At 43.5% G+C, this 25,133-nt stretch overlaps 2 protein-coding genes across 2 annotated transcripts in view; one reads left to right on the top strand and one right to left on the bottom strand.

Moving 5' to 3' along the window:
• cdh23 (cadherin-related 23) overlaps window positions 1–25,133 on the bottom strand; it is a 146,009-nt gene that overhangs the window by 4,896 nt on the left and 115,980 nt on the right. Inside the window, exons 37-60 of the mRNA XM_070840982.1 lie at window positions 10,746–10,967; window positions 10,509–10,628; window positions 9,992–10,172; window positions 9,769–9,902; window positions 9,221–9,430; window positions 8,444–8,551; window positions 7,610–7,712; window positions 6,977–7,102; window positions 6,687–6,890; window positions 6,054–6,512; window positions 5,794–5,910; window positions 5,458–5,682; window positions 5,038–5,207; window positions 4,633–4,770; window positions 4,251–4,370; window positions 3,484–3,661; window positions 3,129–3,340; window positions 2,676–2,870; window positions 2,450–2,563; window positions 2,225–2,354; window positions 1,645–1,908; window positions 1,402–1,563; window positions 474–730; window positions 288–385 (exon numbers count right to left, since the gene is read on the bottom strand). Of these exons, the coding sequence (XP_070697083.1) occupies window positions 288–385; window positions 474–730; window positions 1,402–1,563; window positions 1,645–1,908; window positions 2,225–2,354; window positions 2,450–2,563; window positions 2,676–2,870; window positions 3,129–3,340; window positions 3,484–3,661; window positions 4,251–4,370; window positions 4,633–4,770; window positions 5,038–5,207; window positions 5,458–5,682; window positions 5,794–5,910; window positions 6,054–6,512; window positions 6,687–6,890; window positions 6,977–7,102; window positions 7,610–7,712; window positions 8,444–8,551; window positions 9,221–9,430; window positions 9,769–9,902; window positions 9,992–10,172; window positions 10,509–10,628; window positions 10,746–10,967 (4,247 nt within the window). The remainder of the gene's footprint in view (window positions 1–287; window positions 386–473; window positions 731–1,401; window positions 1,564–1,644; window positions 1,909–2,224; window positions 2,355–2,449; window positions 2,564–2,675; window positions 2,871–3,128; window positions 3,341–3,483; window positions 3,662–4,250; window positions 4,371–4,632; window positions 4,771–5,037; window positions 5,208–5,457; window positions 5,683–5,793; window positions 5,911–6,053; window positions 6,513–6,686; window positions 6,891–6,976; window positions 7,103–7,609; window positions 7,713–8,443; window positions 8,552–9,220; window positions 9,431–9,768; window positions 9,903–9,991; window positions 10,173–10,508; window positions 10,629–10,745; window positions 10,968–25,133) is intronic.
• Window positions 12,682–24,507, top strand: vsir (V-set immunoregulatory receptor). Its single transcript, XM_070841442.1, has 7 exons — window positions 12,682–12,795; window positions 18,395–18,799; window positions 19,059–19,109; window positions 19,199–19,309; window positions 19,549–19,576; window positions 20,446–20,621; window positions 22,436–24,507. The coding sequence occupies exons 1-7, from the start codon at window positions 12,708–12,710 to the stop codon at window positions 22,471–22,473; spliced, it is 897 nt and encodes a 298-aa protein (XP_070697543.1). The 5' UTR covers window positions 12,682–12,707; the 3' UTR covers window positions 22,474–24,507.

Raw genomic sequence — 25,133 nt, 5'->3', positions numbered from 1 at the left:
GGTTGTCCACCCACCAGAGGATCGATAGGTTGATCCCCGGCTCCTCCAGTCGGTATGTTAAAGAGTCTCTGGGCGAGACACTGAACCCCAAATTGCTCCTGAGTCATTGTTGGCAACCTTGAATCAGTGAATGTGAGTGTGAATGTAGTGTTGAAGCGCTCTGAGTAGTTGAAATGACTAGAAAGGTGCTATACACGTACAGTCCATTTGCATATGGGAGATTTCTATGAGCCAGTGTGAAATGAGTGAAAGGCCTCGAAAGATTTATTTCATTAAAGGAGGTGTACCTCTCAACATCTAGGATGGTGTTGGTCTGATTGTTCACAACGTGGATGAGCATGTCTGTCTGAGCGTAGTTCACTCTGCCCTTCTTGTCCACGTGGAACTAGAGAGTGAGACAAAGATGTCGGATATTTATACAACCCAAACAAAAAACAATCCAAAAGTTACATTTAAAATAAATGGAACCTAACCTGGATGTCATCTAAGTTGACAATGGCTCCTGTAATGTTGGACAGTAGGTTGATAAAGTCCTCCTGGTTTTCGCGGACCAAATCGGGGATCTCATTGAAGACTATCTTGACCCTCTGGTCGTCTCGGAGAATGTAGATGTTCACGTTAGCGGTAGTACTGTGTCCAGCGAAATCGCAGGCCAAAATCTCGAGCTGAAAGTAGCCTGGATTGTAGGCCGTGAAGAGGTCATATGTTCGGATGACACCATCTGTCAGACCTGTGGGAGTCATGGGATAGAATATTGTTTCTACATAACAAATCAGTTTGGCTTTTGGCAAAACAAGCTCTGCGACGGCATGGGACTGTCACATCACTGGCCAGATGGAAGTCTAAAGGGGATATGTGAGAGTAGGCAGTAGGTAGAAGGGCCCGGGGCGCTAATACACATCAGCAGGAAGTGAGAGATTCAAGTCTGAGTTAGTTTTGTTACGTCAGTTTCGTTGAAGCCTTTTCATTTCATTTTTGCATTTAACAAGATGAATTATGTTCTAAATCAGAAACATATTTTAAAAAGTCTGGTGTTTCCTTATGGTTATGGTATGGTAAGAAAAACACAGAACCAACAACTACTTTTCCTACTAACTAGTATTGCTTCTGTGTCCAAAGCTGAGAAATATATTCTATCATTTCAGCTCTATTATAGCTCCATTATTGTCCAACAAGTTACAAACTTCTAAAGCAATGTTGGTGGGTTTTTCTTGGGATTTAGTAACTACAACGACATTTTCTCATGTGAATATTTCATATTCCCCAAATTATACTTGTGCAACCTCATTTTATGGTCTGATGTAAAAGGCAACGTTAAGCACAACACATGTAACAGGCAGATCTGGGCAGTATGCTGGTTCTAATGTTTCAGCCTGTATATTTGTACAAAAGGAAGCTCACCGATGATGAAAATGCTGCCAACGTCTTCACTGCCATTGCTCTGTGACTGGAAGTAGCGAATTGTAACGATGTGGTACTGGACCAAGCTGTTGTTGCCAATGTCATTATCTGTGGCCATGACCTTGATCAGCTCTGAGCCCACTTTGGCATTTGCTGCAACTCCTTAAAAAGCAAGCGAAGAGGGGAGGTTACTGGTGGTTTAACGTAGACCAGCATACACATGCATGCAAGGATGCAGATTACCTGCAGTGTACTCGGCCTTAGTGAAGCGTGGTTTCTGGTCATTGATGTCCTCCAGTTCAATGCGGACTTCCAGCAGGCTGGGGTCACGAGCGGGGTCCAGGGCTTTGGCCCGTGCTGCCCTCTGACCCCTGGGAGGAGTCCAGCTCCTGTTGCTGGAAGCCTTGATGATGATGGAGTACACTGGGATCTCCTCACGGTCCAGATTCTTATGCAACTTCAGCTCTCCATCTAGACTCAAGCCAAAGTTTCCCTCACTGTTTCCTCCTGCAGGAAGAGATGGAAAGGATTTATGTTCAGTGATCCAAAGCATTAAAGGAATCAGCTTTGAAGAGAACAATAATGGGCCCATTCAAATGTCCTCATTATTCCTGGGCTTTTGAAGTAAGAGGACGTTTATCTGACCACACAATAGAGTTAAGAGCTTCCAGACAAACTGCCTGGATTTAAATGGGAAGAAACTTCACTTTGGGTAGGTTTAACATAAGTCATTTCACTGGTGAGGAAAAGCTTTGCATTGTATCTTTGATATTAGCAGCAATATCAAAGAACGTGCTGTCATGTCTGTAGGACACCACGTCACCTGCAATGAAGTAGTAGACGATAGCATTGGAGCCCTCGTCTGCATCCACAGCTCTGGTTACATTCCCCACCACCGTACCTGGAGGGGAGTGCTCAGGCACTGTCAGCTTCTGGTAAGGCAAGCCGCCCCGCTGAGGTGCACACACACACATGCAGACATAGAGTTTAGTAGCAGCAGCAGCAGCAGTATATACATTAGGACATGCTCAGATAGCTTCATACTCACTGGTGGTTTGAGAAAGACGGGTTCATTGTCATCAATGTCCAACAGTGCCACCTGCAGAGGCTGCGTGGTCTCGTAAGGCACCGGCTGGCCCATGTCATGGGCCACAATGATAAGCTGAGAGAGTCGTTTAAACTCAGTTAGAGACATACAAACCTACCCACTTACGTACATCAACTGCAGATTCTGCACACACACACACACACACACACACACACGGTCGACTCACGCTGTGGAGGGCCTGTTTTTCTCGGTCCAGTTTCACAGTAGTTGTGATGACACCAGACATGGCATCGATGTGGAAGTTTTCCCAGTCTCTGTTACCTGCTCCAGTCTGAAGGAAGGCATAGCGGACCTCTCCATTCACCCCCTCATCAGAGTCTGTTGCATGTACCTCATACACTGGCAGGCCTGGGGGCTGCTCCTACATGGTAGTCAAAAAGTGTCAGTATGCACTTGGATACTTAACTTATATTTTAAAGGTTGGCTGTGAGAGAAAGATTTACATAATCACAGATGGTTTGTAGCCAAAATCTGGCAGACATTTTGACATTTCCAGCGGGAAAAGCATAGGCATATTTAGCAACATTAAGCCTGTATAAATGAATTGTTTTGTCATGTGGGGGCTGTGGAAACAAGCTTATGGGATAGATCTCATACAGAGACACATGAATGCAGAGACCTCAGAAATATGAATGATGGTTCCATTGGCGGGCCTGACAAACACGGGTCTGTTGTCATTGACGTCTATGACCGTAATGATCAAGTCTGCAGTGCCCCACAGGGGAGGACGCCCCTGGTCTGTGGCCACCACAGTCAGATTGAAACGCTCAGAAGACTGAAGCAGACGGCGAGAGCGCACCAGCCCCGTGTTTGGATCCAAGGAGAACGCATCTACAAAGACAGAAGAAGAAATTTAGGAAAAATGGATTTTTATGGTAATAAACTGAATGACTCTAAAAGCCGAGTTCATTCAGGACATTCAATTAGGTTTCACAGCTGTGGCTTTTATTGGTGTATTAGTGGTATATTTATACCTGAATGTGGACCCAGCATGCTGTAGAGTACTGCTCCATTTTCTCCTTCGTCCAGGTCAGTAGCCCTCACTGTGATCACAGACGTTCCACTGGGCTCATTCTCAAATACGCTGGTGTTGAACACCCGCTCCGTGAAGTGGGGCCGGTAGTCGTTGATATCAAGCACTGTCACCAGGACCTGAGGTGCACCAACAGGATGAAGTATGGGGATGCTTTCAAGCACAGGCTACTCTTTACAGAAGGTTATACTCTAGGAAAATATCACATAAAGTCCAACCAATATGTTGGCAGGGCTTTTTAGCCAACTGGTGAGTAAATATCCTGGTTACAATAACCCCATACAACCAAGTAACCAAACTTAAGGGTGCTTTAAATTTGAGGGATGTTTGTTTATGTCATGTGTCATGTTGTGCTATGTTAAAATGCAGCTAATATACTTTTTTAACACTCAAATATATATGTAAGTATCAGCTCCATAAATGCATTTTCACAACCTGTTTCCTGCAAAATATGTTTGGCTGAACTTCAGTAGCACATACAGAATGTACAGATGACTGATATATAAACTATGTAGATCAAGGTCTTGATATGCCTAAAGTGTCATGTTCTGTTTATCATGTTCAGGCTTCTCATCTACATGAGGGTTTCGTAAAGGCTTTACTGTAGATGGTATGTGGTGTTTATATGTGATAACTCAATAAGTATAGATGATCATTTAGATACATATTCACAAGAGGTCCTGTGTCATTACAGTGAGTGATCTCTACCTGGACAGAGTTTTCTCGTCTGTTGTTGGAGCTGCCGCCGGGGTTGTCACGGGCAACAGCGGTTAAAGTGTAGTGATCCTTTGTCTCTCTGTCCAGCGGAGAGAGGATGTAGATCTCTCCCTGACACAGAGCAGAGGGGATGATTAGGAAGCAAGCACAAGCACTGCCTGGGAGTGGTGTTTGTATCAAGACATTTATTCAAGTGTGTGACAGAAATGGAGCGTGGAGGTCAAATATGTAGGCTGTCCTTGGTGCACTCAAACGCCTTGTTTAAACTTTCATTTCCAGACAGGATGACGTTCAGTGCTGACACCCAGTTCTGGTACGGATGTTATGCGCAGTTATGATTGAGCTGATGTGCTGCGTGTATAGGTTAACTCACAGTCGATGGTTTGATGCCAAACTTGCCTTCCCCATCTACCAGGCTGTACTCAATGACAGCAAAGAGGCCCGAGTCAGCGTCTGTAGCGCTGACACGCACTATGGTGGTACCCAGGTTCATGTTCTCAAACACAGGCTCCTGTACACATGTAAAGACACATCTTGGCTCAGGGAAAATGCAAGGATACAATTACTGTATGTTTCGATTTATCAGACATTTATATGCCACATAATTTGACTTAAAAAAAAAAGAATCTGAGGCCGAGTACTTGGCTAGAAATGAACTAGCAACTGTAAGTGAATATCACACAAACACAATGGTTTTTAAAAATACATTCACATTTTTAAAACAAAGGTAACTAATTAATGACGCTGGCATTCAGTTTCTTAATATTGTGTTCCATACCTGATAAGAGGGTTGTAGGAACACAGGATTGTTGTCATTCACATCCACTATGCGCAGATAAACTGGCAGCTCGGCTATCCTGGGAGGAGTGCCATGGTCCTGGGCCCGAATCGTGAAATTCAGCCACTGAACCTGTTCGAAATCCACCGTCTGGTTGGCTACAATCTTACCTGAATGTGCAACAAATTGATAGTTACAGTTAAGATTCATCTCACTTATATGACTATTGTAAATGTACACGACAACATGCCAGGAATGATGTAAGTGATAGATTCATTACTTGTGAACCTTTGGAAATGAAACAGAAATATGGTTTATATGTACACTGCAGGTCAGTTTCAACATTTGCGAACTAACTCATTTGCTGATGTTTTAATCTGCAGCCTACAGCAGCTTGTTGACATGTGCTGGTGATCATACCAGTGGAAGGGTCCTCCAGTCTAACATATCCCCCTCTGGGCAGGTGGAGCAGCTGGTAGATGACCTGGCCGTTGGGACCTTTATCCGGGTCTACAGCCGACACTGATAGCAGCGTTGTGCCTGGCTGAGCTCCTTCTAAAATCTTCTCTGTGAAGTTGGACACTCCGAAGGGCCGGAAACGAGGGGCATTGTCATTCACATCCAACACGTTTATGGTCAGCCTCGCTGTAGAGGAGATGGTCATAATGACAGCAGAAATACAGAGGGAGTATCTATCTAACAGTATACTGAGGGTATGAAACTGAAGATAAGTTTCCTCTTAGAAAGTTGACTTACCATTGGGAACACTGCCTGACTTGTCAATAACATCACTGGCATTGTCATGGACAGACACTATGATCTCAAATGTAGCTACCATCTCTCTGTTGAGCGGGTTCCGTACAAACACTGCACCTGAAAATTAGTAAAAACATTTTGCCAAATGTAAGTATGTACGAATGTAATTTATTCAATATATTTCCTATCTAACATCATCAAAGTCAAAGTTACACTTTTGTAGAGCAAAATACTGAATTTGGCTGAGATCCATATCTCACCAGTGTGTAAATCAATGCCAAATGACTCCTGCAGGCCATCCACCGGGTTGTTCCCATCATCCTTTGCCTCAACTGAGATGATATAATACTCCAGCCGGGGATGCAGATCAAGATCCTCAGCGGTCAGCGTGGCCACCACCACACCAGGCGGTGTGGACTCATTGACATTTATCATGGTGAAAGGCTTAATAAAACGGGGCCGTGAGTCGTTTACGTCATCCAGGATGACCGTCAGGGTGGCTGTGCCCGACAGGGGGGGTGTGCCGCGATCAGTCGCCATGACGACCAAGCGGTAAGAACCTCGATCTTCCCTATCAAGGGTGGTGTTGCCCACCAGGACGGCGCCAGAGAGCGAGTCGACCACAAAGCGGTCCTGAGCGCCGCTTTCCAGCCGATACATTAGCCAGCCATTAGAGCCCGAATCAGCATCAGTAGCGGACAGCTGAGTCACCACGACACCTGGAAGGACACACACACACACACACACACACATTGCGTTAACCTTCAAAGTAAGTGCAGATAATCACAATAATGAACTTTCAGTTGTTAATTCAATATAGTATTCTAGTAATTCTAGTTATTAGTCATATTCCTCCCACTTATATATCATGAGGCAAAAGCCAATGCACACACCAGTGGGGCTGTTCTCAGGGAGGCGAACACTGAAACTGGATGGGCTGAAGACAGGAGGGTTGTCATTCTGGTCCAGGATGGTAACTGTGAGAGGTACGCTGCTGTTTAAACCTCCTATGTCCTCCCCAACCAGAATCAGCTCTACCCGAGGCTCCTGAAACGCTTCACGGTCCAACCTCGCCCCCTGACGTACATGTATCACACCTGGAGGGGGGCGTAGATACAGAGACATTAACAACTGCATTGCAGATACTGAATCTGTCTACCAGCTGGGGGGGTCATACTGTTACCAGTATCAGCATCCACAGTAAAGAGGTCCACCCTGGCTCCCAGCAGGTGATACTTCACTACAGCGTTGGGTCCAATGTCTTTATCCTCAGCCAGAACTGGGCCATTCAACACTGTTACAGTATTGCCTGAAGGACGGGCAGAGATAAAGAGAGGGGCAGGGGGAGAGGTAAAGTGATCACAGCCAGAGTAGAGCAGTCACCAATCCTTCTTTAGATGTAGCTGCTATAAATTCAGTCAGTTTGTTTTGAGAGTCTTGGCAAGTAGTCTTTGGCTTTCTATCTCCAATAATGGTCAAGAGAAACTGTTGCTGCCACCACTCTGATAATTAAAGACACTCATATTCTGCATTCAAGTAATCTAACTGACTGCTCCTGTCAGTCCTTGGTCACAGATTGGCCCACGTGGTGAGGGAATCGATTGAAAATGCAAAACTGACAGCTCTTCTGTCACCTCTAACCATGGAAGTGAAGAAAAAAAGCTTCACTGACTATAAACGGTATGTAAACAAAGTCAGGAAGTGGGGGAGACGGTGTCACAGACAGTGTTTTGGCACAGTGCTCTCTGCACTACAGTTACAGATTGCTCCCACTAAAAGGAAAAGAGAAAGATAGACACACCAGCTTGAGTGCTACCTGCTGCAGAGTTCTCTGTGATCTCAGCCCGGTAGCTGGTCCTGGTGAATATAGGTCTGTTGTCATTCTCATCCAAAATGGTGATCACCAGGAGGTCTGAATCCTGGTGGTGTGAGATAGAGAAGGGATGATGAAGAAACAATTATATGAGAAAAAAATGATGTGTTATAGAATAGCTGATAAGGAGATATCAGAGGAGACATGTTTTGCAGTTTTTATGCTGTGCACACGACAACAACCTACTATCATAGTGCTGGTGGCTGACTTTACTGCAGCTCTGGTTTAGAACAGTCTATCACCTTTCCCACAGACACAACATTCAGACAAACAATCCGGCACCCTTTGAATCTGAAGTTGCAGTTTGGATTGTTCTCATGCACATATTCTAAGTAAATAGTGTGCATTAGATTCTTACTATTAGCAAAAATACAGGACACAAAGGCCCAAAAACTAGCACTATAATAGCACTATAATAGCACTTAAAGGCAGGACAGGTTATCAGCCTAAATCACAAAAGACCTGCATAATGTTTTGTACATCTTTGTAAGTTTCTATAATGAACTTATGATGCAGAAAATCAAACACACGTAATGAGTGCTGTGCATCGCTCAACATAAAAAATGTGTGCAGGTCTTTCACATTATGTTATGAAATGTGTTCTGTTGTTGTGAAAAAATTCAGTATTGCTCAGCATTGTTATGAATTCCCTCCAACTTGAAAAGACACAAGGTTTATGGCAGTAACAGTGGCTGTTTCAGTGGGTTTCAGTGAAACTGACAGCACTAAAACATCTGTGAATGCTTGCAGTGTATTTGCACTGGAGGGGTGGATTACCCGGCGAGCGATGCGGGGGTTCTCAGGGTTGTCTTTGACAGTGATGGTGAGTCTGTACTCTGCCACTCGCTCTCTGTCCAGTGGTCTGTTCACCTGCACCACACCTGTCTGACAGACACAGAGAGGAACAGATTAGGTGTTTAAAGATCCATTCTTGATATGAAACTCTCATCTTCCCCTCTCTAAAGCACATGCAGTATTTGTTATTTAAACTTGGTAATATAATTATGCAGTAAATGCAGCAGATGTTGGCAGCGTGTGCTACCAACATCTGCAGATGTGTAAATATAACTGCTGCAATGCTGTACAAGTATTTAGCAATGACTGGAGATGAAGGGGAGCTGAAACACCTGTTTCAGGTCAGGTTAAACTGCCTAATGTGGGATCAAATCTGGGAGCTGCCAGTCACAAGATGATAATTTCCATGCTATGTGCACCTGCTCCACCTTCACCACGTCAGTAAGACAGATATTCTGTGTCTTCTACTTAAAGGGTAACTGAACACCAGGATGAAAGCAGTGTTTTGCTGCCCTCTCTGGTGGAAAACTTAAAGCCTGTTTTACCTCTGACCACACCCAGCATCACGGTTAATTGCAGTCATTAGTGTGTTCTGTTGAACCTGTAACCTCACCCAACAGTGATGTCAGCAGGTCCTGGAGCACACCTGTACATTACTGCAGCAGGGTGAAAAGCTACATCTCTCTGTGAGGTCAGCAAAGGTGAGATTTTCAGGGGGAGTTAGGTTACTCTTCAAACCACACTGTCCCTTTATCTCACCGTGTCATTGACGTAAAAGGCTCCACCCTGGTTGCCGGCAGTAATGTTGTAAGTGAGCAGTGCGTTCCGTCCGCTGTCCGCATCTTGCGCTCGGACTCTGGCCACAGAGGTGTGTATGGAGGCGCCCTCACTCACGCTGGTGTTGTGAGGCAGGTTCAGGAGGACTGGGTCGTTGTCATTGATGTCTCGAACGTGGACCCCCACCACCACCTGAAGAAAACCCACCAAAACAAAAGCAGCACTTCAAACCCATGCCTGTTTACAATAACTTGTATGTAGAAGACATAGCATTTGTGCCTCACAAGTCCTTATAAATATATATAATCAAATTAAATGTAATACACAGGTTGTGAAAACTGTTTTGAAAACGTCCAACATGTTATATGAAGGTTATAAATACAAACCTCACAAACTATTCATTTCTTGTAAATGTAAGAGCTCCATTATGTTAACATGCAAGCTGAATTACAGCATAGAAGTCAAGCTTGGAGGACCCTGATTGTTCAAGAGGAAATGGTGAGAGTGTGAGAGAGTGAGAGCTTGCCCACCGAGCTGTTACGAGGCGGGGTGCCCAGGTCTCGGGCTGTGACAGTGATGTTATAGAAGGCCGTTGTCTCTCTGTCCAGCTCTACATCCTTCCTCACCCTAAGTTCGCCCTCCACTGGAGAAACCATGAACTCATCTGACGGAGAGAGAGATAGAGAGGTTCAGAGACTCGTAGTACAGCTTTAACAATATATCACTTTCTCAACAGAACAATATCATACTAACTCTGGTAATCTCCAGCAGTGATGCTGTACTCCACTTTGCCGTTGAGCCCAGAGTCTTCATCACTGGCTCTGAGGGTCCAGACCCGGGGTCCTGGCTGTCCCTCGGTCACCTCAAAAGGTCCCTCATAGGCTCTGGGGAAAGTGGGCGTCACATCATTCACATCTAGGACATTTACCAGCACCTGAGGAAGGAGCGAGAGCGAGGTTTTAATAGATCCATTCTGAGAGAGGTGACTGATTGTAACATGTACATTATGTAAGATGAACATAGAATATAAGCCAAGTTCACAGTAATGTGGTTTACAACATCAAACACTAGATAATAACATAAATGCATTTTTGTAGATAACAGAGGGGTTTCCACACTATTTCTGCTCCATAAATTACCAAAACAATATGATCGACTACCAAAATTAACTTTCTTTCAATTGACAAATTCGTCAATTGAAAGAAACTACCTCTAAAGTGTAAAATACTTAATTATAGAAAAAAATGGTGCGTCTCATTTGCATATTTACTGTTGTGCTAGATGTCAAGCGAAGAGCAGCATTTGGACACTGGTCTGTAGCTGTGACAACCAGTGTGTAGTGTCCGTTGCTGATCTCAAAGTCCAGCTCCTTTACGGCTGTAATCCTCCCCTAAATGCACACACACACACACACACACACACACACACAGACACACGATCATACACAAGCTAATACATGGGTTTTCTTCTGCAGTTGCTGATAACAATACAGTCTAACATGCCTTACCGTGATGCTGTTTATACGAAAGGTCTGGATCAGGTTGCCGTGAGTGATAGCATATCGCAAGGTGCCATTCAGACCCTCATCTGGGTCGATGGCCGTTACTGTGGCAATGGTGGCACCCACTGTGTCTGGTCCCTCGCTCAACACTGTGACATACTCCTCTTCAGGAAACTCTGGGGCGTTATCGTTCTCATCCACAATGCGAACATAGATGGTGGTTGAGCTCTGCATGAGGAAGATGGGAAAACCTTTACAACTTATTCTAGCATAATGACTAAACAATAGCATCTATCTATCAATCAGTGTGGCCATTTCTGTAAACACCTTTTCTGCACTTCAGCCACTCCTACACCTTAATCCATTGTTCATTTCCAGTGTGACTAAGAAGGTTTCTGCTAGAGAGGAAAAGTACAGGTAGTGCTGTCTCCACTTATGTGATACTAAGGATTCATTTGATATGAGAGAATGGGACCAGGCAGTAGGAGCTGGGACGCCCCTACCATCGTGTTGGAGGCTGTCCTGGTGACCTCAGCGGGCAAACTGACTGATGTAGGAGGGTTGTCAGCTGATTAAGTCTGATTTAGCTCACCTGGTCTTTTAAGATATAAAAGCTGGTCTGTGTTATCACCTTCCTACAGCTGGCATCCACCCCGCATCATTGTCTTTTTGGTTCGTTTTGACTAGTTTTAACAAATTACTCTTGCTTTATGGAAAACCTCTTGTCACATCCCCTGAAGCCATGTTGTGACAGAGCATCTTTTGTTACAGACAGAAGGAAAAAAAATATCTTGAACAGAAATGAATCTCAAGAACTTTAAGAGTAAGCGAGGCAGAGGGGAGACACTACAAGGTAGTCAAAAGTTCGGATTCCCCAACTGATCCATCTTCTCACTGAAATCTGAAATGTAACTGAAGTGGAACGACGACAGCAGCACATCCCAAAAGAAACCTTTTCATCAAACCACTGACAGATTCTGATACATGAGCGAAAGTAGAGGCATGATTATGTGGAATAAAGGTTGAGTGAGTGTCACGTCAGTTCCTGCTCCACCAGTCTGACCTCCTAGTTCCCCTCCCAGCACTTTTAAGAAAGACTGACACCCTCAGGCTGTGGTGGTTAAGGGGGCCGTTATGATATTGTTATTACTGCATGAGCCGGAAGTGAAAGGCTAAATCACACACATACATACAGACAGCTTATCTAAACATCACAGCAACATCAACAAAGCTATACTCACTGCTATGTTAATAGATTACCATAATCATTTGGCTATACTAGCCAAGACACACTTATTTTGCACTTGTTAATCAGTGAACCAGTCATGGGGAACACTCCTCAGCCTCTGAAACCACCTTTACAAAGACTTCTGTGGCTCAAGCTTGTGTTTGAAAAATGAAAATCACACGCAGAAAACACTTGTTACAAACTGGCATTATGGGCATTTTTAATAGTGAAAGATATTATTGAGTTGCATTGTGTTTAATGTAGGAGTCAATGTGTAAAAGCCCCCACTATGAGTATTCATAATTCATTTTAACCATCCTTTTGAAATGTTAAAATCTCCTCAGTAGTCTTTTGTGTCAAGTCTATAAGTTCATATACAGACTAAAGGTTACAAATGTGGGGGGGGAAGTTCTGGTGTGTGCACTAACTGTGTCATCACTGATCTACTCATGGGGGTGGGGCAGACAGGGAGGGAGGGAGGGAGGGAGGGGGAGAGGAGGGGAGGAGCGTTTCGCCTCCGTGTATCACGTTACTTTTGCGCAATAAAGTTCAGAAGGATCAAGCCAACTTGGAGAAGAAGTGACAGGAGGCTGTCAGCCACCTCTGTGTCTTAGCTGAGAGGGAATTACTTAGCTTGAGAGTGAAGGGAGATCAAGTCTTACTTTCAGAGCTAGTTGATGAGAGTCTGAGTCAAACACTTTTCTGCTGCTTTTTGGTTTTTGCTCAACACCCACACAGTCATGAAGTGGGAATTACCCTGTCGGACATCTCTTTGGGGAGAGAAGTCCATGCTTTGGTTTTGCTCTGCTCTGTTTTACATAGCTGGAGGTAAGCATGAAAAAACACACACACACTGTTGACATCCATCCTCTTCTTCAGAGCTACTGCGGCTCATCTAGCTGTGCGGACGTGTGGGGACTTGTTGGCAAATGTAGTGTCAAACCAACTGACTGTATTCACTGATGGAGAACAGCAGGTTTTGTTTTCAGCACTAATAGAAGTCCCCGGAAATGTAACAGGCGGTAAAAGGCATCAACTGACCTCCAGTAGGAGCTGGATGTGTGTGAGGACCGCTAACAGACAGGCCTGCTGGAGACCTGTTCCAGACCCGGGCAGGCTAAAGCTTGTGTTGTCCAGCTGTAGAGATGTTTCTCTTCAAATAAGAACCCCGCAATTCGTGCGTCTGAGCGGATCGCGACCCCCCCACATAATCTCTGCTGGGATATTCCCCTGATATTTGCCTACACAGCCACAACCTTTCAGAAATAACTGTACAAGTTATCTCTATAAATAGCGTGTGCTGAAGTCGGTTTAAAGCCTGTTAGACTGAGTTTGCTGCCGCCGCCGCTTTGAGGCAGAACATCTGGTGTGAAGCTGTTTTTAAAGCCGCTCCCACGGATGAACAAATCCACCTTACAGGCCACTCACATTTTACTACTAAGCCGCAAATTGAACAGTGGCCGGTGACGTTTTTACACTGTCGAGTCTTAAAACGTCCAGAAATGAACCCAGCGTGCGTAAGACGTGAATAAAGCGGCTCCAGAGAACACACCCGGGCTTAGTGCGCCTGTGCAGTGTGAGCTTGGTGACCCAAACATCCAATAATTCATCTCCGGATTGAGATCAGTTACCGCTACCATTTTCTTCGTGTCTTCGTGGGTTCTGAAATCAAATGCTAGGATGTTTTTTTTTTTTCTCTCTCCAAGGACTTGCTTGAAGTTCAGGCATCTGAGGCTGGAGGAGAGCAGCAGCTGTTGCCTCCGGGACGCACGGTGCCTCACTTCAAACGCCACTGAGACCTTGCAGAGGTTATCGGTTTTCGGCTTTAGGATTTGGTCTGTTTAGATAAGCTCACACGATAATTCCTTCCAAGGCAACAGGCGATGTTTACTGAACTTTCAGGCTGATCCAACCCGAACCAGAAGCTTTACATATTGTTCAGCACGCGGTTTGTTTTCCAAATGTTTGTTGTGAATAAGATATCCATCAAAAACAAATCTAAATTGTATTTTGTAGCCCAGTTTTAGTGTACACTGGGTTTCCAGTTTTCCATGCAGGCCTATCAATCTTACAAGCTCCAATAAAAGACCTCAAAGGCTTGTGTCTACCTTTAGGACCCTTCCCTGCGCCCTGTTATTCCTTCTTTGTTTAGAAATTTCCTTCCTTCCAGCCAATGGTGAAAACAGCTGTTTGTGCCACTGCCAATAATGGATTTCTCCTCCACATAACATGACTTGAGATAAACAGCAATAATCAGTGCCTCATTTCCTCTTAGTCTAGATAAGCTTTTGGCTCCCTATGGAGGACAATGGCACAGTCAAAAAATGGTGAACTCCACAGGATCTCCTTCTCTGCCTCCCCTACTTTCTCCTCCTGTTGTGACAGAGCTTGTGTTGTTCATTGATCCTCTCCTCTTAATGAATAAATCATTATTAGGGTGCAGGAATAAAAAATGGTTTCCTGGGCCAATAACATCAACATGAAGCGCTAAAGGCAGAGCCAGACAGTCAATGAGTGTGTTGTTGAGAAGCAATTGTGTGGACACGTACGAAGACATGTGAGATTGGGGAGCTCCCTGACAGGTTCTTATGTGTTTTTTTTTTTTTAAATGTATGTCAAACTTTTGTAGCTGAAATCTTTGTGTCTAACATTTCTGCCAATGAGCATGACAAATAATCCCTAAACATTAGTGGCCTTCTAGCAGGGATGTGTCTCCCACCCTGGAGATTCTATGAACAGCTCAAGGATACAGCACTGGCCATCACTGACAGAGCCATGACTCTGTTTTAGTTGCAAAAACAGCAACCTGATGTGCTTTGTTAGCAAGAGTTTTAAGTATAATAGAAATGATGTGACAATGTAACCACAGTGTGAAAAGCACCTTAAAGTGGAAAGCAGGAAGGACCCCATGAAGAGAGAGGAAGCAAGCAAACTAGTTGGTGATAACGAAGTGACTTTTTTAAAATGATGTAATAATGGTACGTTTACTGTTTCAAAAGTACAAAAAGGCCCATCGACACTTAGAAAATGACATTTCAGCTGGATTGTTGCAGCAGTTTAAGGATGATGTGGTAATCATGTTGTAAGTATGTTTATAAAGTCATTGCACACTTTAGTTAGCTAAACATGTGAAACATTTAAATGCTTCCTGTTGCTGAAAAGATGCTTAATGCATCTGTTTGTTATGCTAGAAGCTTCACCTGAAACTCTGTGTGTGTAGAGGGGCTAATCTGTGATCCTCCTGCTGGTTTCATTAACACCCTGTAATGGGTTCCACACCTACAGTAGGTGTGGAAAGAAGGTGGAGTTTGAGGTGTGTGTAGTAGTTCAAATAGTTCAACTTGGTGGAATTCAAGCAGATATGAAGACATGTTTAATTAATTCACATGGGCTGTGCTGCATGTCTGAATGCAAGAAAGCTGTCACAGGCGACATGTTCTTAACAGGTGGCATTCAGGCTTAAAACAAAGGAGGACCTGTTTCTGGGCCCTGAGGGGCTATCAGGATCCTGAGAACAGAGGAACTTAGATCCATAATGGAGCCAAAACGCAGATGTCTGGTGTGTACAAGTGAAAGAAATCCTGTCTATTCCAGAAACGGGGCAAAGCTTGCTGTCTGTTTTTACCTGGCTCCAACCACATCAAGACAGCTCATATGGTGCTAACAGTGTGGTAACACCATGCAGTTGGCACATAACATGCATAAATTCAATCATAGTCATTGTTTCAAAGACTATTGTAGAAATGTCTGGTCTTGTCAGTAAGCCATACCTGACATTTATTTGTTGAGGATTATAGTGTTTCCTAGCAGGCTACCTAGTATTATGTTCTGGCTCTCAATCAGGCCAATCAACGTCAAAACATTTGACAACAGAAACTGTAACTCATCAGTCCTGTCTCCACTGGTGTAAACAGGGCGAGAGAAACCAGGGTGGAGTTGTGAAAAAGAAGGACAGAAAGGAAGGCACTAGGGGTGTGAAACAGGAGAGGAGAAGGGCTTCCACTCCTTTTGTTAAACCACACAGGCAGGAACAGCCGTGGGGGCAACAGTTTCACTTTAATCACCCTCCCTGGTCTTCCTATTGCTTTTCCTAGCACACAATGGCTAGTGCGGAGTCCAGTCGCTCACACAGGAACATGGCACGTACGCTGCATTCTGTGACACTTACACAGGATGCACACATGCTGAATATACAAACATTCAAAGCTTATCAAAAAGCAAAGGTCGCTGGCTGGTCAGCTACTGTATTTCCTTTTCAGCAGAGTGTACACCATCCACTTAAAACTGGTATTGACATCTATACTAAAACAATTTATGTGCTTCCTCATTAATGTTCTGGCTGACCAAAAAGGTTCTCACAGGTGGCATCTGCTGCCCCCTCAGGAAAGTAGTGGTAGTGCATCAAACAGCCAATGGTTGATTCATGATAAAATCCACAGTGAATCAAAGCTGCAGTTCCACTGCTTTCTGTTGGTTTAAACCTCCAAGCCTGTTGAGGACGAACCTGTGATGTAACAGCATGTGTTCTGCCATCGACAGCAGATGGAAAACACCTGCAGTGACGCCATTACTGAGGTGTGGGTAGAGGTTCCACCTGCTTAAAATTTGCAGCCCATAAAGAGCGGCGCAGAAGCAGCTGTAGCACTTCAAAATTAAGTTGTAAGTAGCATGGAGCCAGACAGGAGGAGGAGTGGGTGCTGTGTTCGCGTGCCTAGACAGCTCAGGAAGGAAGTCCACTCCTCAAATCCCAGCACTGACACACACACAAACACACACACACACACACACACACACACACACACACACACACACACACACACACACACTCTCCGACCCATGATGCCACTGCAATAATACACATACACGCTCCTCTTTCACTGCAGTCCACCCACACGAAAGTGTCTGTCACATGCACACACTCACACACAGTCTTCCTGTCTTCGTAGCAGCGCTGAGCATTCTTGAATGCTAAACCACAACACAATCAGTTACAGACAAAGGATGGTAATGATCTATTTAAGAGCAGGGAGCCAGAGAGCAAGTTCTTTTGTTACTTTACATACGCTATATACGTATAGGAGTCATTCATTGTGTACGCTGATGCTGCACTATGGCTGTGTAGTGAGGGGGAATTGTGTAGATTATAATGTACCTGCATTGTTTTTTTTGTTGTTGTAAGGTTTAAAGAGTGGCCTCAGACTGCTTAGCCTGAGGATCTGTTTGTTTTGTTGTGTTACTGCAATGAAATAGTCATTTAGAGCACACATTAAAGAGAAGATCTATTCATGTATTCCACCGCTACACTACAGAAGTCAGAACAGGATGTGGTCGAAGGCAGTATGTGAGGGTGAGAGAGTCGTTTATGCAATATGTAAAGAAACATCTCCCAGCTGTCTGTTTGGTTTCCTCAATGCACATAAAAGGTACTGTATGTACTGAGAAACTGTGCCACTCCACACGCTTCTGAGAAAGAAAGGGCTATTTCCCTGCAATCTCTGGGTAATGGTAAGTGTGTAATGCAGATATTGACCAGAACAGAGCCTCCATCAGATTTCTACACTTTTCCTGGTTTGATGGCAAAAGAGATGTCACATGAGGCCTTGTATACATTGGCTAGTATCTCTGTCTGTAGCTGTCTGAGAGGAACAGGCAATTTAAGTCCCACAGGAGCTTAGTATATTTATTTCAGCCAGCAGACCAAGTTCTATCTCTAACCACAGTGGAACTGTACAGAACAGGAAACAAACTGTGCAAACCCAAAATGCACAAATTCCAGGAAGCACATAGTGGGCAGAGAGAGGCCGAAACGTTTTGGACTTCAACTTAAAATCCAAGTTGAGATTGTCTGTTGCTATAAGTTGTTTTCCACCGCGATTATTTGTGTTGTTACTGGTGGTTACTGGGCAGGAACGTCACACCACTCAACTTAAGTTACCAGATAATTTGTATAGAACTGTGATTTACCAAGCAGTTTCCTGTTGTTAGAAACAGTATCATCTTATGATATCAGGGGGATTCCTTTAACTTAACTCTATATATATATTATATATTTAAGCAAATGAAAGCAAGAGGGAATTTTCATCATGAAGTACTTTTAAAATGTTGATGTTGGCTTTATATATTTTGGTCTGTTCTGATTAGATCTAATATTTTGTCTCGCTTCTGAATATTAATCTCCTGGATTTTGTACCCGGGTTGCCATTGCCATCGAAATAAAGTCAAGACCAGCACCTGGCCTTAGTATTTTTTTTTTACTAAATATACCCCCTTCTTTCCTCTGGTTTTTCTTCATCATCTGTGATATAAGTATATAAAGTGATTTGTGTTCCATGGGGTCTAAGCACAGCCGTAACCCAGAACCTAATGATCTGTCACGTTTACTGATTTTCTACAGTTGGTAAAAACTCATATTGTCTTTTCTTTCTAGCTAAAGGCGAGGTATCCCATGCCCACTCCACACTGGGTGTTACAGCCCCTCACCTGTACTACACCTGTCCAGAGGGTGCAACTGTTCAACTGGTGTGTACTCAGAAAGGAGCTGGCTTTCACCACAATGATGTCTTGAAGCGCAGCTGGCTTTTCACGCCCCACAGTGACCAGCACTGTACGGGAATGGAAGGCCCACGGCATACTACAGTTCGTCATTCCCATAGCTTGCCACCAGGGTTGCATTTTGGAGCTGGAGAGCACAATTTCTGGGTGATTCTGCAGAATGTGACCCACGCTGACCAGGGTCGCTACTGCTGCATGGTCCTAGACTTCCAGGTGGAACATAAGCATGGTTCCCTCTTGCAGAGACCCCACAGCCACATTGTTCTCCAAGTTACACCACGTAAGGACATGAAATGTATGAGTGTGTATGTAAGTTAGTACAAACTAACTGGCAGGAGAGGAGATTCACTTAGATCATCGTATCTTGTGCAAAACTGCTGAGTAGAACAAGCTTGTTGTGTTAACTTCCCACATTTTACATACTGTGATCTATGAGTGCACATTGTGGTCTATGACATTGCACACTCAGAAACTCAGAGCAAAGCTATGTTGTGACATACTATATGTGAGAAATAATGTATCTATTTTCTTTTTACCAGGGAGAAATGGATCTCAAGACTGCACTGTCTGGGATCCAACACCACCTGGAGGTTTGTTACCTTGTTCAAGCCTTCACAGCCATCAGACGACTGGCCAGTTATTCTGTTCATTTAACTCAGTTTTTCTGTTGCTTCTCCAGGCTCTGTGCCAGTGGCCTTGGCCATAGCAGCCTGCATCTTGGCTCTGCTTTCTCTGCCTCTTATTCTGGTGCTCGTGTACAAACAGAGGCAGAACGCCCAGTCGAGCAGACGTATGTATTACTGATATGCACAAACAAGCAGTCACACGTGCAGTTCCATGTCCATGCTATGGGTCAATTATTCATTTCTCACACTGGGCTCCCAGTGGATTTTGTCTGACACATATTTCCTGCCAGTGAGGTGGATTAACTGTATTTCACACAGTAGGAAGCACATTCACACTCTCTGTAGTGTTCCGCTCTATTTCAATTCATTCACAATGGCCTATTTCCCGTTTCCTCTCTCCCAGGTGCACAAGAGCTGGTGAGGATGGACAGGTAAGTTTTCCCACAGTCTGTCAGGCAGCTGCTTTCATTGACCAGCTTCAAAACACAGCTGCTCTTTGGAATAATAATATTGTATACATGTTTTTTTTGACATGTCGTGGCTAGAACACTTGAGCCAAAGAAACCTAATTAGACCAAAACATGTTTCAACTCTGTAGATAATTCTTAGGTACCAAAGAAGACAGTTTTATTTCATCATTCATCATTAAAGTGCATGTACACCAGGGTTTACACTGTAAACCCTGTTAGTCCCAATATTGCTAGAATACAAAAGTGAGATAAAGCTTCTAATGGCGCTTTTCCACTAGCACCTACTCAGTTCGCCTCGGCTCAACTCGACCTTTAGGGTTTTCCATTAGGTGATAGTACACCTGGTCCCAGGTACTTTTTTAGTACCTACTCAGCCGGGGGTTGAGCCGAAAATGTGACGTCAACAGACTGCAGGCCACTGATTGGCCAGGGAGTGACATCACTGGATGAGTCATGAGAGCGAATCGTTCACAAGAATCAAACCCGCCGTTTTTAAATCCCTGGCAACAGCGACCGTGCGTTTTTATTATTTCTGTGAACGAGGTTATGTCCTTAGTTATGTTGTGTTTGTGCCGCATACAAATTACGCCACAGGAGTTTCAGGCCACCTTGCTATGACGACCCCACCCATGTTGAGGTGGTACGCAATTGTACTGGAAAACGACCCAAACTGAGTCGAGTCGAGCAGTGCTAAAACTGTGTAATGAAAAAGCGCCATAAACAAGTAACCTGAGTAACTTATCAGTGTTGAAACCGTTGAGTCATATCAGCAATGTCTTACTCAATGTGTTGCTTCTCTTTCTTGTGTGTATCTGTGTGTTTGTGTTCAGTGAGTCGCATGGTCACGAGAACCCCGTGTTTGTTGGGGGATCATCACCGATCAAGACCCGCACTGTGTCTCAGATCATGACCAGGCAATCCTCAGAGACAGGACGCCACCTGTTGTCTGAGCCAGGGACCCCATTTTCTCCTCCTGCACATGGGGACGTATTTTTCCCATCAGAAGGTAGGGGACACAAAATATACATCCTGATAACACTCATAGTACAGGGCACAACATATCTGGCTGAGAAGATGATACTGGGAGATATAGTTGGATAGGACACAATAGACACATTTTTATCGTGATTAAACAGGATAAAAAACACTAAATCACTCAGCGAAGGCAGGGCATACCATAATCTAACCATTCTCTATTTTGCTCAGCTCTTGCACCTTAGTCTGACTCAAACGTGTCTCTGACCATCAACATAAGACAAAGAAAGCTGAATATGAGTTATCTCACTGTGAGGGGAGTGGGTGGGTGCCTTTGAGTTTCGAAGTGAGTGTGCACTCTATCCAGTGGTACATCCTTAGTAACTACCTTCTGAATGCACACATCTGACTCTCTTCACATGATCATTTAATACTAAAATGGTGAACTAAAGTACGTAAGTAGTGGCACATAACTGTATTGCACAAAGCCATGATCTCGAAATACATATTTCGTGATGTACAATCAGTGTCATAAAACTATGATGCAATCAAAGGACAACTATGGCTTTCGCGTGCCCCTGCTGAAACATCCTGCCTGTGGGGGAAGTGTTGGCGGAAAGATGCTCACATTCTTGTGCAAAATTGCACGCTCACACTGGGCTGAGTCTGAGGTGACGAAGAAAAAATATTCTGTGCAGGGCGTTTAATTTCTCTCCCCCACACAACTGAAACCACCTCCTTATGTTGTCATCATCTGAATTCTTCTCACCTCCCTCGCAAGTCATTTTCTACCCCTCAGCACTCTCATTTAACACTAATGGCCCCTTCAGCCGTTCGCTCCGACTCAACTTGAAATAATACTGAAACATTAGTTACGGTGAAGGGGTTCAATCCTGAGTGTTTTTCTACCGATTCCCGGGGCACCTGTGCAGACATTCCAGGCATACTGAGGCAGATTGCCCCTGGTTTCCTGACAGCACAGCCTATGATGGTACAGAATCAGACTGAAAATCCAAGCCATCACATATGTTATTTCTATGACCTTGAAAGCTTTAGTGTGCAAACATGGACAAGTCTCAGAAACAGGTACTGGAATTCGTCCATTGATATATACTGTCTGTGAGAACTGGCATGAACATGAGTAAAACTGGGCCCTGAGTCTCAATCGAGATGCTGCAGATTTGCCCTATGTGGCCGAATAGCCTTCTGGTAATGGGTAATGTCACAATGTCACTAGAGGGAAAACCTCTGCTTACAATAAGTGACAGATGGAAACTTCCACTGTGTGATTGCATCTCACATTACAGCTGTTTTTCCCATCTTGAGAGCTACAAAATACTAATGAAACATCAAAAATTTGACGAAAAAAAAACACAACGATATCCATCAGTGGTGTACTAAAGTTATGTAAAATACACAGCTTGGTTTTGTAATGCGTGGTTAAAAGCAACACTTCAGTTTTCTTCTTCATGTTTTTGGAACCATTGACCTTCAGTTGAGCGGAATTTAACTAACTGCAGTTCCCTCTTATCTACAAAGTGTCGCAACTCACAATTAGGGGCCTCTTTGTTCCCCATTTTGACAAGTTTCCAGTCAAACACATCTATTTATGAGAACTCTCTCAGTGTACTTATACTACTTTATGGAGTGGGAGGTTTGGAAAAAGAAATGCTGTCATGTTTCTTTTGACAAGATCTATCTGCATTTAGGGCAGGAAATGAAACTTTGAATGTGCAAACTCCCCCTTATTTAAATTTCCACATGTCACCACACAGACATGAAATATGCATTTTTGCAGGTTGACACATGAATTACTTTCTATCATTTCTATGTTCTCTGTTCCAGACACCATCCTTGAGTCTCAAGACTTCCTGCAGGTTTAAAGGGGGTTGACACCGTATTAATTGCTCTAACTGCTGATCTGGAAACAGCCCTGCAACTCTCTTCCTCCTGTTTCTGCCTCCAGAGCAATGTTGCCCTTATGAGCTTTCTCACAATAACCTCTGCTGGGATTGTCGTCTGTACATTGTCTGGACCACTGGAGGGAATGGACTGTGTTTTTTGTTCAAAAACTATTTCCACCTGCAACAACAGCTGGAGGCCACAAGCAAACTTTTGATTGTAAGCACTCGTGTTGTGGGGTGGGGGGGCTGGGTTTCAGTGTGACGTTCCATCTAGATTCTGACAATGGTTCATGGACCAACAGGTGCCTGCTGCTTGAGAAGCAAAGACTGTTGACAGTGGGGGTCCTGCAATGTGCAGGTGCATGTGACTTTAGGGCTGTTTTCACACGAACATTTTTTTGGTGCAGTTTAAACCAACGATGGTGCATTTACTTGTTTGGTTTGCCTCTGCTCCCACATTATATTACAGTACAAGGCGCCTTGTTTCTATTCTGTTTTTTCTAGTCTGTTTCCACTATACCATCATTATTTGTGACAGAAGTGGTAAATATCACTTACTGTCTGTTACCGGTGTAAACTTGGTTTTGATTTCCCTTCCTTTTTCCTATAGCAGTGATGATGAAGGATAGCAAAGACCTAAACTGCCCAGTTATCCACCAGTATGTTATGTCATTTTAACAGGCCTCACTTTAGTTGTAATAAGTAAGTGGGAACACAAAATGGACTCAAACTAAATATAACAATGTATCCGCTCTTTTAACCAAACGACAGGTGTGAAAGCAACTTAAGCCTCTCTCTCTCCTGTCATTGTAATAATGCGCTTTAATAGCTTCATACCAAAGTAGGCTCCATCATCAGAGAGAAAGTTAGTGTGTTTTGTATGGCTTTACACTGTTCCTCTGTATCATTTTCACTTGGCCTCAGCTTCTTTTCTCTTCCCTCTTTGCTACCTCAGTTACTGTCAACCCTATTGCTCTAAATTATTAAATCCTTATTTAGTCAGGCAATCTCATTGAGATTAAGATCTCTTTTACAAGAGAGACTTGAGAAATATTCTCCCTTGAAACGTAGAACTTCACAGAGGCTTTGAATATTGTCTTAAAGGGCTGAAAAATGCAGTTAACGTTTAGGAAAAAAAAAACCCTGTGGTTTCTTTTTGGTAATAGTTGTTGAATGTCATTCATGTTCATGTACAGTTTAATGATTAAGACTAAAATGTTAATTGATGGTAATGTAATTCCTTTCTCTTGAATGTAGCAACTGATTCTTAATGAAAAACACCATCACAGAACGCCAACAGTTTAATCACTGCCGTCGCAACACCGTTTTTTTATTCATGTAAGGATTATTTTTTGTTTTGTATTCATATGTCTTGATTCAATTCTTGGGACGTGTATATATGTGCTTATTCCTATTTTTGTGTGTGCAATGGGATAATAATAAGTAAATATTATTTAGCGCATGTGTGGAGGAATGACATTGAAATGTTAGCCAAATCACATCACGATAGATTGAGATTGATTGATTGCAATATTGAGTGATTGTATGTTTGTGAGAAACCACTGGTGGTTTTGCCATATTAAGGGAAAAATGTATACAGCAGGTGCTCAGTGGAAATCATCTCTAAATGACGTGTAGCAGGTGAACAGGACAGGGTATTATGTTATTTAGTTGGTTTTTTTTAAATACTTTTTGCTACTTACTTTGAGGTAGTCAAACCAAAGTCTTGTGTTTGAGTATTTGTACTTCTTGTATGTCTGTGTGTGTGTGTCTGTGTGTGTGTGTGTATGCATGTGCGTATGTACATGCACAAATGTTGGGTTACGGTTTAAAGAACAACTTTGTGTTTTGGTTTGAATATGTGTGTATGTGTTTTATACGGTAAAAAGCTTGTATTGGACATAGAGGCAGAGCAAATCTGCATATTTGAAAGCATATTTGTTCTGTGTATTTGTTGCATTAAATTGCTCTGGTTGTAGCTTGTATAATAAAGTGGAGCTCTTAAACCTTAAAGCCATGTGTCTAGTCTTTGAAATCATTGTTCCTTTGAGCTGGCAGGTCTCCAAGACTACCGCTAGACAAGGACGTGGTGAACTTGCTGCCTAGGGAGCCATTACAGATGGAACAAGGTTGTTCCACTCGTGTGCCTCTAAGATGGTGCACACCAGAGGGAGACTGGCATTGAGGAGAAAAAATGATAAAACAATCTTAGTATCTTGTTTTATGAAAAGAGACAGAGCCCTAAATGGGAGGAGGGGATGCCTGTTGCGGCCCATTTCCTCACTCCAGTGCCTTTTCTGCAGTCTTACATCAGCTATTTATAGCTTGTTTTAGCAGAACCTGCATTAGTATAAGTTTGTAACACCCACATCTTAGTGCGTGATCTAAATAAGCTAAGTTAAACTAGTACATGTACATGTACAAATGTGGCAAGTACATGCCACATACAGGACAACAGCTGTCATGTGACAGTACATCCACATGTGACACATATAGCACATAACATGTTCTGTCTGTGCACATAGACACATTTTAAAAAGCATTTTAAATGTTACAGTCATTTCTTAACAGGAAAAGCAACACATCACCCTCTTTAAAACTTTGACTTGTGGCTTTCCTGTTTACAAATGAAGGTGTTT

This window comes from Pempheris klunzingeri, chromosome 12 (assembly GCF_042242105.1).
Source record: "Pempheris klunzingeri isolate RE-2024b chromosome 12, fPemKlu1.hap1, whole genome shotgun sequence".
NCBI classification, from domain to species: Eukaryota; Metazoa; Chordata; class Actinopteri; order Acropomatiformes; family Pempheridae; genus Pempheris; species Pempheris klunzingeri.
This window is presented reverse-complemented; position numbering and strand designations above follow the sequence as displayed.

Bases quoted from the DNA above. Each gene is read 5' to 3' on its own strand.
- vsir (XM_070841442.1), top strand. From the start codon at position 12,708: ATGAAGTGGGAATTACCCTGTCGGACATCTCTTTGGGGAGAGAAGTCC. The intron at 18,800-19,058 runs GTAAGGACATGA...TCTTTTTACCAG, and splicing joins TGTTCTCCAAGTTACACCAC to GGAGAAATGGATCTCAAGAC. The intron at 19,110-19,198 runs GTTTGTTACCTT...TTGCTTCTCCAG, and splicing joins GGATCCAACACCACCTGGAG to GCTCTGTGCCAGTGGCCTTG.